Source organism: Diorhabda sublineata, chromosome 2, assembly GCF_026230105.1.
Source record: "Diorhabda sublineata isolate icDioSubl1.1 chromosome 2, icDioSubl1.1, whole genome shotgun sequence".
Classification (NCBI taxonomy): Eukaryota; Metazoa; Arthropoda; class Insecta; order Coleoptera; family Chrysomelidae; genus Diorhabda; species Diorhabda sublineata.
In genome coordinates this window covers 20,006,677-20,024,014 of record NC_079475.1, presented here as the reverse complement: position 1 = coordinate 20,024,014, position 17,338 = coordinate 20,006,677, and the positions used below count along the sequence as shown (strand labels likewise).

Here is a 17,338-nt window from a genome sequence, read left to right as displayed (position 1 = left end):
CGTGGTGGTTTTAAAGCGTGATCTGCATTATTTGTTCTCTATTAGACAAATTATTAACAGCTCGCGTCATCCCACGTAGTTCAATGATAATTCTGTTATTCATTTATGTCAGAGGTGCTGAAGTATTATTGATATAATATGTATATTTTCAAAAAATCATGAGAATAAGAATAAATATCGTCATATCGTGAGATTGAACATGAACTCGTTAGATCTCACGATAAATATTAAAATCTGGCATCGTCTTTACGTTAGATCTAATGTCAACATTATCAACCTGTTTTAGGTTATGTTTATGTTGTGCACGTTTTGATTTAAACTTAATCTCATTTTCATATTCGCTTCTTAAAAAAATTTAAAATTAAATTTAGTCCCTTTCAATCCACATTAACATGAAGAAAAAGAAGCAAATTCACTCATCTGTTGAGGAAACTGACATGGAAAAGAAACAAAAACTATTTTCAGCTAAAGAATTCAGACAACTACTTACCACAAACAGCTCACATGGTAATTAAACAGTGAAAATAAATGCACGGCATATAACTAATTATTCTTCTTTTAGCACTGCAACAATTTTTACATATTATAAAAGACTTCAAAGACCATGATTATATACTAGACTATTTAGAATCTGGTGGAAGCTGTTTGGAACTTCTGCATTGCTTGGAAGTGGACTCTTCAATACCACCAGCTATAGTTTTTGAAATAATAACTCTAATATTGTTAAAGATAAATATTCATTATCCTCAGTATCAAAGTACTGCATATGAAGCTTGCAGATATATACTCAAAAGTTATTTGACTGTATTGAACAAAATGATTAATTTGAGCTCTACCACACCAGAAAGAAAATCTTGCTTAAAGCTACTTACAGCCATGGTTGCGTTTTCTCCTATTTTAGCCAAAGATATTTTAATTCATATTAATTTCCATTCAGCGAATGTTGAATTACTTTCTAAAAACACTGGTGAAAAAGATAGTACAAGAGATCATTTTATTAAATTTTTAACAGCTTACTTAGTAGATGGACATTATCCAGCTTTATCCCTGTTGCTTGAGAAAAAAGGTTTTTTTACTAGTATTATTAGTGGACTAAAATTTGATTCTGCGGAGACACTATGCTTAGTAATGTCAGCAATGAAGAATTTCATATTGGAAAATCCATTGGTATCCAAAACAGCCAAGATGAAAACATTTAACACTGTAGTGGTAAAGGATATAGTCAACTTATATAATTGGGTGGGACCTGCAGGATTTAGAGCAGATAAAAAGAAAAATAGTATTGTGAATGTGAGTAGTTATAATATACATATCTGGTATATAGCTTTCTATACCTTGTGGGACCAATCATTTCTTGTATTGTGATATTTGGAATATGTTAAAGCTATGAAGTTCCTACTGCTTGCTGTCAAAAGTCCATTTCTAGTGATATTAGTCTTTATTTAAGTCTTGACGTCAGCTGCTACGTTTCACATCCATATAAGACAATGCTTTTGAAAATTGTGTTAAATATTGGATGTTTTTTTAGAGATTTCAAAGGACTGTAGTACGGAGTTCAGTGCTTCAATGAGTTTTTCCCTTTTATTATTTGTTCTATTCCTGGTTCTGTTCTATCACTGCTTGTGATTTTTGTTCCCAATTACATGTATATTTTAGTGGTCAGTATTTGTCTTACACACATTTTATATCATATTTCACAATTTTGAACTGAAGTCCCAAAAATTTTCCAAATTTTATGTAAATATTGCAAAAAACAGTTGATAAGATTAACAGAAAATTGTGGTGTAAGTATTTTTTATAACATAAAAAAAATTCATAAAGTTTACAATTGAGCACTGACGCCCATAATTTTAAGTTTAATTATTACATAAATCACATATATGTGTACACAACTTCACATCTTTGATATTTACACAAATGTGTTTAGTGTTTATACCTGTTACAAGAAACATTTCTTTGTTTTGATCACCACAATATAGGCATTTTTTTATATATCATCTGTGCTCAAATGAATGATATATTTCAAGTATTGGAGGTAGTCTATCGGGGTAAAATCCTAATCTACAATAATATTTTTAATAATTCATAAATTATATACACTCCATAATCCCAGGCATCTTTGTGATGAATGGGATAATTAAAATGTATTATTTCTAAATCAAGATATCTGCCGTTTACTGAATATGTTGTGCTGTTATCCTATCAAAGTAATATTTTGCCTTTTTACTGGAATTGACAAATGGGTAAAAATAATTAACAACATTCACAGAACATCACAGAAAAAATTAGAATTGGGCATGATTTTTTTTTCATTTCCAGGATTGCATTTTTATATAATAATAATAAGCTCATCTACAGCTTCATAATTAAACATTTTCTGTTTTCTGTGAAGTATTTTCTCTTTAAAAGTCATTGGAATCTCACAACTACTTTTTTATATGAATTCGTAGGCTTTTGCAGTACATTCATTAATGTCTATTTCCCTAAATTTGTGGATCCACTTGCAAAAATTGCGTAAATTGTCGATAGCAATTTTGATGGCATCGCATTTAAAGAGGCCTGGCGAGGGCCTACTCCCCCTTCTCCCAGTAACGCCACTGTACGTTTACTATCATATTTCAGCATATTTAATTTTGAATTAATTAGGAATATTAATTATGTAATTCCTCTATGTTAACTCTTATCTTTTAACTAACGCCGCCAATTTATATTTTTTAAACATATTTTGTAAAACCGGTGGGTAGTTGCATAAACTATACAACTAAGGGAAAAAACACAGGGTTCTATTCAACAAGTCATTTTTCTGTACCTTTCACCCACGGTTTACTTATTGTTCTATTTAGAAACAGATTGTAAATAAATTTAGTAAATAAAAAAAATTATTTCGTTATTCAGACTATTTGTACCTTTCAACTTTCTTTAGTTACTAACTTTCTGCCATAGCTGGAATTTTTTATTTTGAAGTAATTTGCCAACTCTACTTAGCTGAAATTTGAATAAATGTAAAATTTAAGTGAATATCGCTGTAATACTTAAATTGTCACTATTTTCTACATTAATTGTATTTTTCAGGTCAACGAAATTGAAAAATCCAAAGTTAATGAATGTGTCCATGATTTTTTGTTAATGCTGTGTACAAATCACAAGTATGGAATTATTTTTAAAGATCATTTAGTAGGTTTGGGAAAGAAGAATCAAAATAATTTAATGTATACAGTTTTAGAGAGTCTAGATAGGTAAGCACAAATATTTTCTACGTAAATTATTATAAGGGATAACAAATAGTGTTTAAATAATTTTAGACCTTGGGAACACTCTTACGCTTCTGAATTAGTCACAAAAATTTGTGGAGCGTGTCCAGATATTTCAAAAATGTTATGGAGCAATTTGAAACCATTTCTGGAACCAAGATTATCTCCAAAATGGATAACTGCAATGAAATTTGCTGTTAAGTTAATAAAAGAATTACAGCCAAGCTGCATCAAATACTGCATACTGGAATTAAGTGATATACAGGTAAAATGGAATTGCTATTATTAATCTTATGTTTGTTCCTTTAGAATCAAAAGATAAGTGACATCATATTCTGAAAAAGTGTGAAGTGAATTTATTTTTAATAAAATGCTTTCGATTTGATTGTGATAACAGTAATAGTAGGAAGAGCAAATGTTATAAATGGTAATATTACCAAATATACAGGTCATATAATATCTTAGAATGTTACTCTACTGTAAATAAGTCTGAAAGAAACGCATCAGCTACCAATGCCTCCAGAGTTTACAAGATATATGACTATTAATACCCAGCCTCAATGGAAGCTGATACTAGCTTCCGTGAAAGTGCTGTAACTAACCCTACAAGCCATTTCAACCCACAATTGTTGAATAGAGTTGAGTTCAAGTCAAAAGTAGAGTTGAAATTTCGACATCTTGTAGGTGATTTAGTACCTTTCCCTCATAGTTACCTATATTACCACATACAGTTCTAAATCGAGGAGTTGTATAATAACAACTAACTCCAAACGGGTCTCCAAACTAATGCCATAAACCATAAAAAATTCTTCCAACAAGTGTTTGGTGAATCGTTCGCCAGACTTAGTTCAACAACTAGCAACCTTCTTTGCACTATAACTTTACTAATGTCTATTATTATCTAAGTTGGAATTTCTGGAACTGTTGGGGGGGGGGTGTTCATACTGAACACACAGTTTACACCACCACTACACCAACGCTCACAATTACACTGTCTGACGCGCGTTTCGATAACCAAGTTATCGTCTTCAGAGACTGAAGGTAAACTAAAACATAATAACTTATCTGTTTTATACTAAATTTTCCTACCAGTATGAAAACCTGCTTGGCGGAAATCTTCACATTTATTCCTTGGCTACTGAACTATAGATTGGGCTGTAAGGAATTGGCTCTTTATCCGTATTTAAGCTACTCTTACATTTAACAATTTCAATGCTTCCAAATGCATCCAACAATTTATTGTTGGATACATTTTTCAACAATTTTACATTATTAATATTTATGTCATGATTATGACTGACAGCGTGATCGTCCATATTTTAAATGAGCTATGTGCTCTTTAAACCGGACAATAACGGATATCTTAGTCTGCCCAATATACTTTCGGTTACAATCACCAAAACTAATTTCATAAATACCACTCTTTTCGAAATTTTAATGCATTGTTGGGTTTATAAACCAACTTAAAACCCATTCTTTTGAATATTCCTTCCAATCCTTTTGTATAAAAATAATTGAAAGGTATTATAGCAATTTTTTCTTGTTTTTGATTTTGGGTTTGGAAAAAAGTGATTTCACATAGAGATTTATTAAGCCTAATTTACAATTCTTTTATCATAACATTTGAGAACAGCTACATACTTAATAAAGGACTTTTCCTTCTTGTATCTTTCGATGGTAAGTGGAATGTATGGATGTACCAGGAAATGGAGACTGGTCATCTTATGTTGGATATAATGAAAATAATAAGCCGAGATGCACCTGCACGTGTTTTTCCTAAATACATCATATTGTAGCCTTATACTAGTCCATTATTTTCCATTTTGTAGGTGAACTTAATAGATGGATATTTTGAGTTTAGCTCTTCGTATTGAATATGGCAAAATATCATCCATATACCTGTACAATATTCTGGGGAAATACTGAAATTCCTGACTGGTTTGCTTTTCAAAATGACCCATGAACAGTTCAGCCATAAACGATTGGTTGTGAGTGTTGGTGTAGTGGTTGTATAAAACAGCGTATTTAGTATGCCTATACACCTACGGGAAATTTCTTTGTGTAGTGCAGTTCATTGCTTGTATCAAAGTAATGTAATGTCTATATTCACAAAAGATATTTTAATTACCCACCACACCCTTCTTTGGATACTACTGGAGTCTTCACAACAAGCCAATGTTTTGGATATAATAGATTGGGTCATTTTCAAATTGAAGTGTTACATTCCTTGGTTGAACGATTTCTATTTCATTTTTAACAATTTTTACTTACAAAACTTGGAGGTTATATCTTAAAGTATATTGACCGTAGTAAATCATAAAATTCTTTTATGCAGAATTTTATAAACTTATTATTTTGTCAATACTTCAAATACACACATCTCCAAAAGTCTTTGCCCCCTTTGTAAACTTTTAAGTTTATCTATATATTGACCCCATTTTTTGTTTTTTAATTCTGTGACACCTTATCATTAAAATAAAAACAAATCGTACCAAAAAATTATTTTCGTACGTAAATATATGAATTTTTGTATAAAAGAAATCAGATTTAACGATTCAACTTGACAGCGACTTCATTAAAAATTTGTTGAAAATGCCGGGTAATATGAAGGTTTATCTAATCACGACATTGGCCTTCGTCTGAATATGTCACGGACTGCGGTGAGGCAGATCGTGGCCCTTTTCCACCAAACTGGTAGCGTTGCACAAAGACCGGTCACAGGTCGCACCAGAGTTACATCAGAGAGAGAAGACCGTTACATAGCTAATTTCATCCGAAGAAACCGATTTATAACGGTAACGGTCGCTCGAAGTCACTATTTGCAAACATACCTTAGGGCAGTTTCAAGAAGTACCATCAGAAAGATGTTACATTCATCAAATCTAAGGGCAAGAAGACCTTTAATGGTGCATAGACCTTCACAACGACACACAGCTGCTCGTCTCCAATGGGATCAAGAGCACAGGAATTGGGTTTTACAACAATGACGTAACGTTCTTTTTTCTGAAGAGTCCCGATTTGGTTTCCACTGTGATAGTCGGTGGGAAAGGGTCTGGAGAGGCTCAGGTAGAAAGGAACGACTCAATTTTACCTACATGGCGGATCCGTAATGTTTTGGGGGGTATATATCCGTACACCACTTATTGTCATTGAGTGAACAATGTCAGGTATCATACACGTTGAAAACATACCGAAAAGACCGATAGCTCAATCCTTGCGTAATGAATATGGAACAAATTTCATTTTTCAGTGGGACAGTATGGCTGACCATATTATTGATAACTTGATTCCTGGGATGCTGAGACGCGTTGGAAAATTGATTGCAAGAAGAGGCGGTCATATGAACTATTAATTTGTTTTTTTTTTATTACATTATATTTTTTTTCTCAATATAAAAATTTTTACACTTCAATATTTTGCAAATTTTTCGTTAATTGGTTTACTGTATATTCTTGGATAATAAAATTTAATGTTTTTCCCCATAAATTCTTATTAACTGAAGTATAAGATTGAACACATTTTATAAATTTAAAAATGTTTTTTTATTAAATAAACAGGGAGGGGCAAGACTTTTGGAGATGTGATTAATAAGGACTTCCGTATACTAACACAAATTGGGGTATTAAGCCACGAAAAAAAAAAATCTTTGAGTCATTGTCATCAGTTCAAAAATTATACCTATGGTAAATTTCTTTATTTCAACCAATAAGCGTTGATATTGAGTTACAGTACAAAATATTATATGTTCACATCGATCATATGATTTATTTGTTAGCTATATCTATAAATAATAAATAAGTTGTAGAATTCTTACAAACTAATTATATTTTATAATTTTTTTTTCTAATACTTAACACAATATGTTTCTTTTTTAGTTATTCCAAATAGTTCAGTGCCTCATTGTACCTCTACCAGTATTAAATACAATACTTCCTAAAAATAATTCCTACGAAAACTGTTCGGTTAAACAATATGTACTACTATTACTTTTAGAAATGCTTAAATCTTTGCAACAGTATATTATTGCTTCAAATAATCTGTTGGTGGATGAGAAACGAAAGAAATTTAAATTTTTGTTGAGCAAACATTTGTCAAAACATTTTCCAAGCGCTGAGTCAGTATTAGAAAATTGGAATATATTAGATGAGAACTCACCATTTTCAAGCATTAAAATATTACAAATTATCTTTGACATATTTAATCACTATAAAATTATCGCACCCGATTTATTAGACAATTTGAACAACAATGAAAGTGAATTGTCCGATCTTTTAATTCGAATTGAAAAGTTGAATGAGACAGAAGAATCCATAGAAATTTTACAGGTAAAAATAATTAATGTGTTTATTGATGTAGCTCAATCCCAATTCACAATAAATTCCAAAATGTTCCAATTTGTAGTACCTCTTTTGTTCAAAATATATTATAATAATGCTAGTAAGGATACATTGAATGCAATCAATAAGTTATTTAAAACAACTGGTATATTCGATGGTTGTGATTATGAAATAAATATTTGGATAAATGGCATTTTACATTTGAAACAATTGGATCCTAATTTAGGGGAGATTTTAGTACAAATATTAAATATAACTCACGATAAACTTGTAGAATTTCTAGAAGAACTAACATCTGTGCAGTCCAATACAGGAAGAGAAAATCACTACAGTAGTATTCTGCTACAAACAGATACAGAAAAATACATTATAAAACATCGATATTTAAGCCCCATGGTACTTGGTTTATTATCTTATTCATCCGATAATGAAACCACTAAATCTTTTAAATGCTATGTGAATTTTGTTTTAATGAATTTACTGCATTTACAAACTCAAATAGCACCTATCGTCACTATTATTAATAAATTTGACATACTACCAACGTCTTTTAAAAATTATGCTTCAAGTTGGATAGATTGTAAAGAAATTGTGGTATTGAAGAAATTAAAAGGAAGATTACACATTTTCGAAGAATTCTGTAATGAATTTTTATCTGGAAATATCGACGATTTTTTGACAAATACCAATCTGAATGTTTATTCTGATTTACCAACAAATATACTGGATGCTGGTATTTTTTACATAACTTGTTATGTGAATAATAATCTTTTAACTATAGAAAAAGCAGATAAATTTGAATATTTCGCAAAGTATATATTAGAGAAGAGCGAATTGAAAATACAAATAGTCGAAAGGATTTTATGTCATCCTGCGTTTGTATTCAATACAAATTTTCTGCATATTGAAAAACAAACATCTCAAAGCTGCACTACAAATATGTTGATAAATTTAACGAAGTTTACTGTACAACAAAATTGTAGTACTGATTTAATTCTAAATGTATATAGAGAAAAATTATTACAAGCAATAATGAAAATTCTCACTAAACATAAAAAATACGAACAATTATCTCTGGACCTGAAATCTGTTTTACAGGTATACGGATTAGGATATAATGAGTGTTTAACTATACTAGTCAAAGTATCTCAATCTTACCAAGATTACAGTAGGCATGAATTAATTGTAGATATTTTGAATTATAGTTTGGTGACGTTTACAAATATTTGCAGTGCTAACACAAATTTAGAACCACTAAAAGATGAAACCGTTTCAGGATTGATTGCATACGTTGTTTTCTTAGCAAAAACTAAACAAAACATCGGTGTTTTATCTTCAGCATTATTAAATTATTTTAAAACATTTCCTCATAATCTAAATTGTGTTAATAATCATTTATTCAAAGTGCTTATTGAACTTGAGGATTTAAATAAGGATAACATAAAATTGGCTAGTTTTTTGTTGGAGAAAAATCCTATTTACATTAAATATATCAAAAAAAATTTAGGATTCATTTGCGAAAAGAAAAATTTATTATTGCCTTTGTTGACTGTTTATATTAAACAAGATGTAGATACAGATTTAATAAAACAAATTTATGAATCTGTTGTTACTTCTATGAATAAAACATTGCAAAAACCTCAAAAAGTCGGACATCACTTTCATGAAAATTATCAAGGTTTATTAACTCTAATAAATTTGGCTATGCCCATCGAAAGTTGCAAACAATTTTTTGAAAAATTACAAAAATTCGATTCCATTGAAATATTCCATGTCCATATGTTAAAAGCAGTAAGTTTCAAAGTTTTAGAAGATGATCCAACTAGCAAACATATAAACAATATAATAATGACTTTCATACATTTACAAATACATTTATTCAAAAAATCTGTAGTCACTGAAGACGATATCATAAAGCTATTGGAAACTACAAAAGTATTTTTCGATTTTCTGAAAGTTGTTAAGGAAAAACTCACCGATAAAGATTTAAAAAATACGTCAAGAAATGAAACGGTTAAATTATATTTCAAATTTTGTTTGAAATACGGCGTTTCTAGACGACCCATACTGTTGCAAGCTTTAACAATTCTGTTAGAAATATTGAGTACTAATTTGGATAAAGAAGATAGTAAACTTCTACTTGATATGTTGACTTCTCACTCGGAATTTTTGGAAATTGTTTTGGGCGAAAACAACCAAACGAAAACGGAAATAATGAGTTTATATTTAGTTTTATGTAAGACTTGGCCTGAATTTATGGAAAGACGATATGTTCCTCTTTTATTGGCAAGTTACAGAGGTTTGGTCAATAAAACTGATAGAATTATTCTACTAATTCTAAAAATGTAAGTAGGAGTTTATATGGGTTTTATTCATTATCAGTTTTGTGATGTATCTTCGGGATAACCAATGATTGGTTGACCTTATTAAAACATTAAGACTACTGAATCATTTTTTAACTTAGTTCAGTGATTCGTGGGCATGGCTTCAAAAACAATTGTAACAATCTTTTCGTTTCAAAATTAACTTTTTTCGACAATACAAGATTTATTACACCTTGAAATATTTATTATCTAATTAATAAAAGTTGTTCTATACTTATGCAAGTTTTGCAACAATCAAAAGTTTCAAATTTACAATAAACTCAATAGAGTACTTGCAATTTTTAAAAAGTATATTTTTTTTTATTTTATCAGCTCTTGATATGAAAGAATGTCAGAAAGTAAAATATTTATTTAAAAGTTAAAAAATAATATGTAAATATTTAATTGAAAATCCCAAAAATTTCAAATTTTCAACTACATAAAACATTGAGCAGTTGCCTGCTTGATGATCACGGGGCTATCGTTGCCGGCAACGTAACTTGTGCTGTTATAATACAGCTCTTATTTATTAGTTACGTATAAATAAAATATTTTTCTATATATAAGTATAAAGTGAATAAACCTTTTATAGGTTAAGTACTTACATTATTATATAATTACGTTAAAAATTAAAAGCATAATAATACTTCATTGCTATAAAATACTAAAATAAGTTAAATTTGAATTTTACTTACAATAAAATGATCCTGGCAACAAAAATAATTACATCTCGCAGGATCGTCAAAACGACCAACATTTCTTTACACTCATAAACAAAAAAAATTTTTATGTACTCGTTCGTTCACATATATAATTTAATGATAGATTTGTTACTCTCAATACTGATTAATTCAAACATCATAAAATTTTATCAATTATTTGAATTGGGATTTCTTTACTGGCATAATTTTGTCTAGATATATTATTTCAAAACTAGTGAGATTCCTGCAAAGCTTACGGAAAGGATTCTTTCCATCATCAGGCAGACTAGAATATTCTTATTGTATTATTCAATAAGCTTGGATTAGTTATTTAATAAATATTTCTCATTTTCAAATTGCTGTAAACCTCAACATCTCCATAATTCTAGTTCTAGTATGCAACGACTATCCGTGTCTCGATATACTTTTTCATATAATTTTGTGTTTATAGGTACGAATCTAGGGCTGAGCAAACCAATTTCTATGAATTTAAACCGTTTTTGTGGGGTAAAGTAGCAGCTACTCATTATTCAGTCAGATATCAAATAGAAAACGCCTTGTGGAGACAGCCCAAGATGAGTGATGTGCTCGATATTCTTCAAGAAAATTTAGTCATTTCTACAATTACCAACTATCCCCTAAGGCAACATCTACGTTCAGATGAAAACGAACTTTTAACACTGGATGATATAAATAGCTACGACTTACTGTTTTTATTACCTTTATTCAGTCAACTATTAGCTCCCGAACAACAAGTTCAAACATACAAATTCACCAGATCAGGTAAATTTTCTTTTAAAAACAATCATTTTATTTACAAGTTCATTCGATAGTAACATATAATCAGTGATTTTTTAAAAGGTAAAGGATTTGATTTTGAAAAAATCCACAAAAAATTTGAAAAAATTGATGAAATCTTTATTGTAATCGATAGAACTATCGGTATAAGTTAATGTTTGAAGATGAAACCACATGTCGGACATGTCCAATTCTTCAATTTTGGGCAAAAAAAATCGTGATTCATCACACGGTAGCGCTCGCCATTCACAGTAACGTTCTGGCCATCGTCGCTTTTAAAGAAATACGACCCGATGATGCCACCGGCCCATAATCCACACCAAACAGTGACTTTTTCGGGATGCATTGGTAGCTCTTGCAATGCTTCTGGTTGGCCTTCACTCCAGATGCGGCAATTTTGCTTGTTGACGTATCCATTCTACCAGAAATGATCTTCGTCGCTGAACACTATTTTTCGATAAATAAGTGGATCTCCCTCCAACTTTGCCAGCGACCATTCACCAAATGTTAGACGTTGTGGGAGATCGTGTGGCTTCAATTCTTGCACCAGCCGTATCTTATGAGGTTTTACACTCAAATCCTTTCGCAAAATTTTCCACGGTCATCAATAACACTGGCGGATTCAGCCTTAAAATTCTTCGATCCTCACTGTATGTTTGCGTGTTAGTGATTTAATGTCCAATAGTGTAAACTGGGTTCGAAATTTAGTCACAAGCTTCCGAATAGTTCCCTCAGTAGGCCGACCAAATTGCCCATAAATTGGAGCCGAGCATGAATTTTGATAGTAAAATTCAATAATTTGCAAGCGCTGTTGGTTTGTAAGTCGATTCATGATTAAATTATAGGCCAAACTGAACAAGTTTGACAATGACACAAGACACGATTCACGCGTAATCTGTTAAAAACAGTGTTGCCAAAAAGATACCAGAAACTCGTTATAATGGAAAAATATACAGTGCGGGCCATATATAAGGAATAAAGTCAATTTTAGCCTTATTATGTATTATGTGAAATAAACCTGAAACAGGTCAATATTTATTATTAATTTGATCATTTACAATATGAAAATATTGTTCCTCTCCAGCACCACCCTGTTTTAAAGAAACAGCAAAATTGAAAAAAAGTTTCGTGAAACCGGACATGTAATAAATATCGAAAGACCAGGTAGACATGATCAATTTACTGCTGAAAAAAAGTTCTTTCTTGAGGCAAATTCGGATAAGACAACTCGAGAACTTATCTCCAACAATGATTTAACTAAATCATCTATTTTGAATATTTTGCTTAAAGAAAAATACCACCCTTACAAAGTTCAATTGGTTCAGGAGTTAAATTTAGATGATCCTGATAGAAGGCAAGAATTCTGTAAATTGATGATAGATAGACTAAACGCAGATTTGCAGTTCGTAAACAAAATAATTTTTTCTGATAATCATTTAAACGGAAAAGTTAAGAAACAGAATTGTAGATATTGGAACAGAGAAATTCCTCATTGGATGTGTGAGGATCCTAAAAGAGTGAACGTTTGAGTTGATATTAACAATAAAATTATTGGCCCTTATTTTTTTAAGGACACAGTTAATCGTGAGGTTTATATAGATTTTTTGTACCTACACTACAGAGACTTTTTCCTGATGTTAATCATCCAAATGAGATAGATCGTTCTATTTACTACCAAGAAGACAGAGGGAGCTCCACAGCACGTACAATTAAACATTATTTAAACGAGGTTTTTCTCAATAGGTGGATTTGGAAGACGTGGAACGATCGACTGCTGGCTAGATCCCCAGATTTGACTCTTCTCGATTACTTCTTATGGGATTATTTAAAATCTAAAGAATATTTTAATAGACCAGACAATATTTCTGATTTAAAACTTAGGATAGGGGAAGAAATTAACAAAATAACCCCTGAGGTCATACAAAATGTTGTACGAGAATTCCAAAATCGCCTCTGTTATTGTCAAGAAGTGAATGGTGGTCATTTTGAACATTATGGTTGTAGATGTACAAATTAAAAAAAAAATGTTGATATTTGTTGACAATTTTTTTTATCTTTCTAAAAAATATTTTCTTTAATAAAAAGTATACTATGTTACTTCTAGTACCTCCCAGAATATGTATACAAAGTTTCATGATACTGTTTCTGTGATAGTTTTTACGTTAATTGACGTAAAATACAAGTAACTCAACTCGAAAATACACTTTTTTCACGTTCTTAGTAAAATACCTAAAAAATGCATTAAACTTTCAAATAATACTTACAGAAAATTTAATTCTGAAGCGAATGATGTGTACATATAACCTCAATAAAAAGTAAATGTAAATTGAAAATATCTTTATTTTACTGAATTTAAAACAAAACAAAAATGAGCAAATTGTGTAAGTAACTATACATTTGACGATGTTCTATGTAATATATCTGAGACCTATTTTATATTTATACCAATTTTTTTCCTCATATTCACCTATAGAATCATTTCCCGAGAGATTGGAATGCTATTCCGAAACACCCTGTATAAAGTGTCTGAATAAGCTCCAATATTAACAGTTGAGCTTTGCGATTCTTCTTTAAGACAGATTAATGGTTATACTTCAAATTTCTTAATTTTCAACAAATTTATGTTAATTAAAAATAAGAATACTCAAGACTCCGAGATTTGTGAAACTCTTCCAACATAAATGGAAGACTGGAGACTAAGACTCGAGAGTGGGTAACACTGTGTTGAGGAGTAATTCTGTCATCATTTCATTAGTATCCTCATCCTATTTTTAGGAATTAACTATCCAATAAAAATTTTTACTTATTAAAATTATATGTTACAAATCTTGATAATTATTACTAAATCTATTTTACTTTAGGTGCTTTAAGTCTAACAGTAGTCGGGTTAAGTAGTGACGACAAAGAAATCAGACAAGCTGCGTGTCACGTTTTGGCAAGGTTACATTATCATGTGGATGCACGACAAACTGGTAAAGATAATTTGTTGTGGATTCGATACATTGAAGCTGTTTGTAAAGGTAACGCTATTTTCTTTATTTTACGGTCTTCTTCGATTAACTATCCTGTGTGTCATCATGTATTCTTGGAGGTCCTTTTAATTGTTTAATATGATTGTCACATGATTTTAATTGTTTCTTGCTGTTTTGTAATAAACTTGAAAATGATAAAATTTTGAAATAAAAATAAACGATAATAACAATATATAAGACGCTAAATTCAAAGTCAGATTTCTTCTTTAATGGTTTTAGATTTAGCGCAGAAGAACGAAATTAATTTAACCCTTTCATTCAAAGTTAAGAACTTTATAAATACCTATGTCGTAATTTTTCCGATGGATATATAGATATCAAATATAAGTATATTTTTGTTGTTTTATTTACTTCATACCAACCCCCCCCCCCCCCCCAAATTAAATCCTGGCTTGTATGTATATAATATAGATTAGTAAAAATTTATATCCTTTCGTTTTAGTTGTCAGACAACAATTTGACATTAATAATCTATAAACGTATCAGTTATGCTCAAGAACCAAAAGAGGATGCTACGATTCATTTTCCCTTCCTGCACCAACGAGTTTCCATACCCTTGTAACGATCCTTTAAACATCTAGTTATCATCAATCAACATCCTTTAATATCTAATAAAAACGTCTCATACATTTATCGTTTTTCATTTGGAAACAAAATAACAATAGTTAACGAAGAAAATAAAAAAAACCCACTTAAATACAGACCACTTATCGAACATACAAAAACAATACCTGTACTACATGCTTTAGATCAAGATATATTGCTTGTTGCATTGCACGTTGTCTTATTATTATTACTTCAATTTTAGGTACAGCCCTTTTGCCGGACTTCAAATTAAACAATTTTGCTGCAATTTACTTAGCAAGAATGGCACTAATATTAACTCAACCGAATCACGTAATGTACGTACCGTTATCTCAACATTTGACAGCCAAATCTTCTCTGGATTTCAGCACAGTTCCTGAGCTGTACACATTCCTACATAGTTCCGATGTCAACTTTAAAGAACACAGAAATTTCATTTTGGAACTTTTGATAGATGGATTGAGAACAGAAAAAGATTTCACCGATTTCATGCGTTCAATGGCATTTAAATTAATTTCAGAATTATATTCTAGTACTGTGTCTGATCTAGATACTAAATTATTGATATTGGACGTGTTTAAAGTGATTTGTGATATACCTTTAGGTATTAAAGTTTTGTGTGAGAGTTATTCTTTCTTAGTGCAAGTCTTTATCGACATCAACAATCTCTTAAAAGCTCATTCTAAAAATAATAACAATAGTCTGTTGATTAAAAAGAATTTAGAAATTGTTAATAAGATTATAAGAGTCAAACAAGATAGACATACTTATTTTACAGTTTATTCAATGGTAAAAAATGTTATTTTCAGTGAATTTTATGATGTGCTTGCAGTAAACTGCGAACTGTTATTATTTGAAATTTTAATAGCATTGCAGAGTAAATTTAATTGTTTACTTGCCAATGAATTCTACAATGTTTTATTGGGTAAAGTTAACGATTCTTTGAGTAATTATTTAGATAAATATGGCTGTGATTATTTCAACGTTGATGAGTTAGATGTTGTAGATAAATATTATAATCTAAGGAAATTTGTTATAAATTTCAAAAAAACGACAGTACCTAAGGGTAACTCACAAAAAATCACAAATTGATAAATAAGTTGTAAAAAACTCCTTTGTTTTTTAAGTGATTAAATGTAAACTTTTATACAACGTATTTTCAGGAACTAGTTTTTTCTTTCTAAAAGACCTTTTAAATTGAAAAAAGTCATAATTTGTGGAGTAAAGTCTTCATTCACATCAAATAAGAATGAAGAATTTGTATTGTATACAATGATATCGGGTCTTTTGTATTTGCTATTTTGAGCATCCACTAACATTTCCTGATAATAAATGTTAGCTACAGAGCGCAATGAAAGTAAAATGTTGATATAACTTCACTAGTGAACTAACCTTTATACTTCGGCACCTAGGGAGGTCCCGTAGCCGTTACATACTCCCCTGAGCTTTAGAGCATTTTCCTTTGTGCGTAGAATAGATTTTTCAAGAATACCGAGCCCAAATCTGGTCGAGTAATTTCTTATAAGCAATTTAATCGTTTATAAAGCTATATCTTTTGAAAAAAAAGAGATGAAAAAAGCTACAAATAAAAAAGGTTTGTTTTAAAAAGATCTACAAAAAAGGCCTGTATAGTTTTTGCAAAAATGAATATTTTTTCCCACTTTATTGGTCATTACTTGGTTCCTACATGACGTAGAAAGTTACAGAAGTTTGAATGTACAAATTTTCATAAAGAAAAGCACCGAAATTTGTTTATAAGTGTTTAGAGGTTATATAAATATTAAAAAACGAGATGCACCTTGTAGTAGCTTAAAGTGCTAATCAATTAGAATATTTTGACCACTTCCAATTAGGTTTTTGATCCTTGGTTTTAAACTTATGTAGGTTTTAAACCGCGCCGAGCCCCCGATTTCTTCTTTACAGTAACTTAATTGAAGTCATGAATGAAAAACATGAATTTTTCATGTTCTCCAAAATACATATATTAATATTATAATATATTTATTATTTCATTTTTCTATTGCACCTTATAAATATTTATTTTTTAATTCATAAAACAAACTAATAATTTTTAATAGTGTGTTGTATCGGAATTATTCTTGACAGTATTATTTTAGAAAAATAATGATATATTTTTATTTACAACATGATTTTTACTTCTACTATATTTTTGAGACCATAAAAAAGTAAACGTGAACATGCACTTTAGGCTCTGGTCGCGCAGTTTAAAACCTGCATAACCTTACAACTCGGGATCGAAAACATAATTGG

At 30.3% G+C, this 17,338-nt stretch overlaps 1 protein-coding gene across 1 annotated transcript; it reads left to right on the top strand.

Annotated features, from left to right (window-relative positions):
• Positions 1–268: 268 nt before the first annotated feature.
• On the top strand, positions 269–16,233 carry LOC130440446 (uncharacterized). The gene is made up of 8 exons (XM_056773589.1): positions 269–507; positions 563–1,290; positions 3,073–3,236; positions 3,303–3,516; positions 7,127–9,933; positions 11,104–11,435; positions 14,312–14,470; positions 15,291–16,233. Exons 1-8 carry the CDS (start codon positions 393–395, stop codon positions 16,157–16,159), a joined length of 5,388 nt encoding a protein of 1,795 aa, XP_056629567.1. The 5' UTR covers positions 269–392; the 3' UTR covers positions 16,160–16,233.
• Positions 16,234–17,338: the final 1,105 nt, after the last annotated feature.

Coding starts and splice junctions, on each gene's coding strand:
- LOC130440446 (XM_056773589.1), top strand. CDS start 393: ATGAAGAAAAAGAAGCAAATTCACTCATCTGTTGAGGAAACTGACATG. Junction 11,436..14,311: donor ATACAAATTCACCAGATCAG/GTAAATTTTCTT, acceptor ATTTTACTTTAG/GTGCTTTAAGTCTAACAGTA. Junction 14,471..15,290: donor CATTGAAGCTGTTTGTAAAG/GTAACGCTATTT, acceptor CTTCAATTTTAG/GTACAGCCCTTTTGCCGGAC.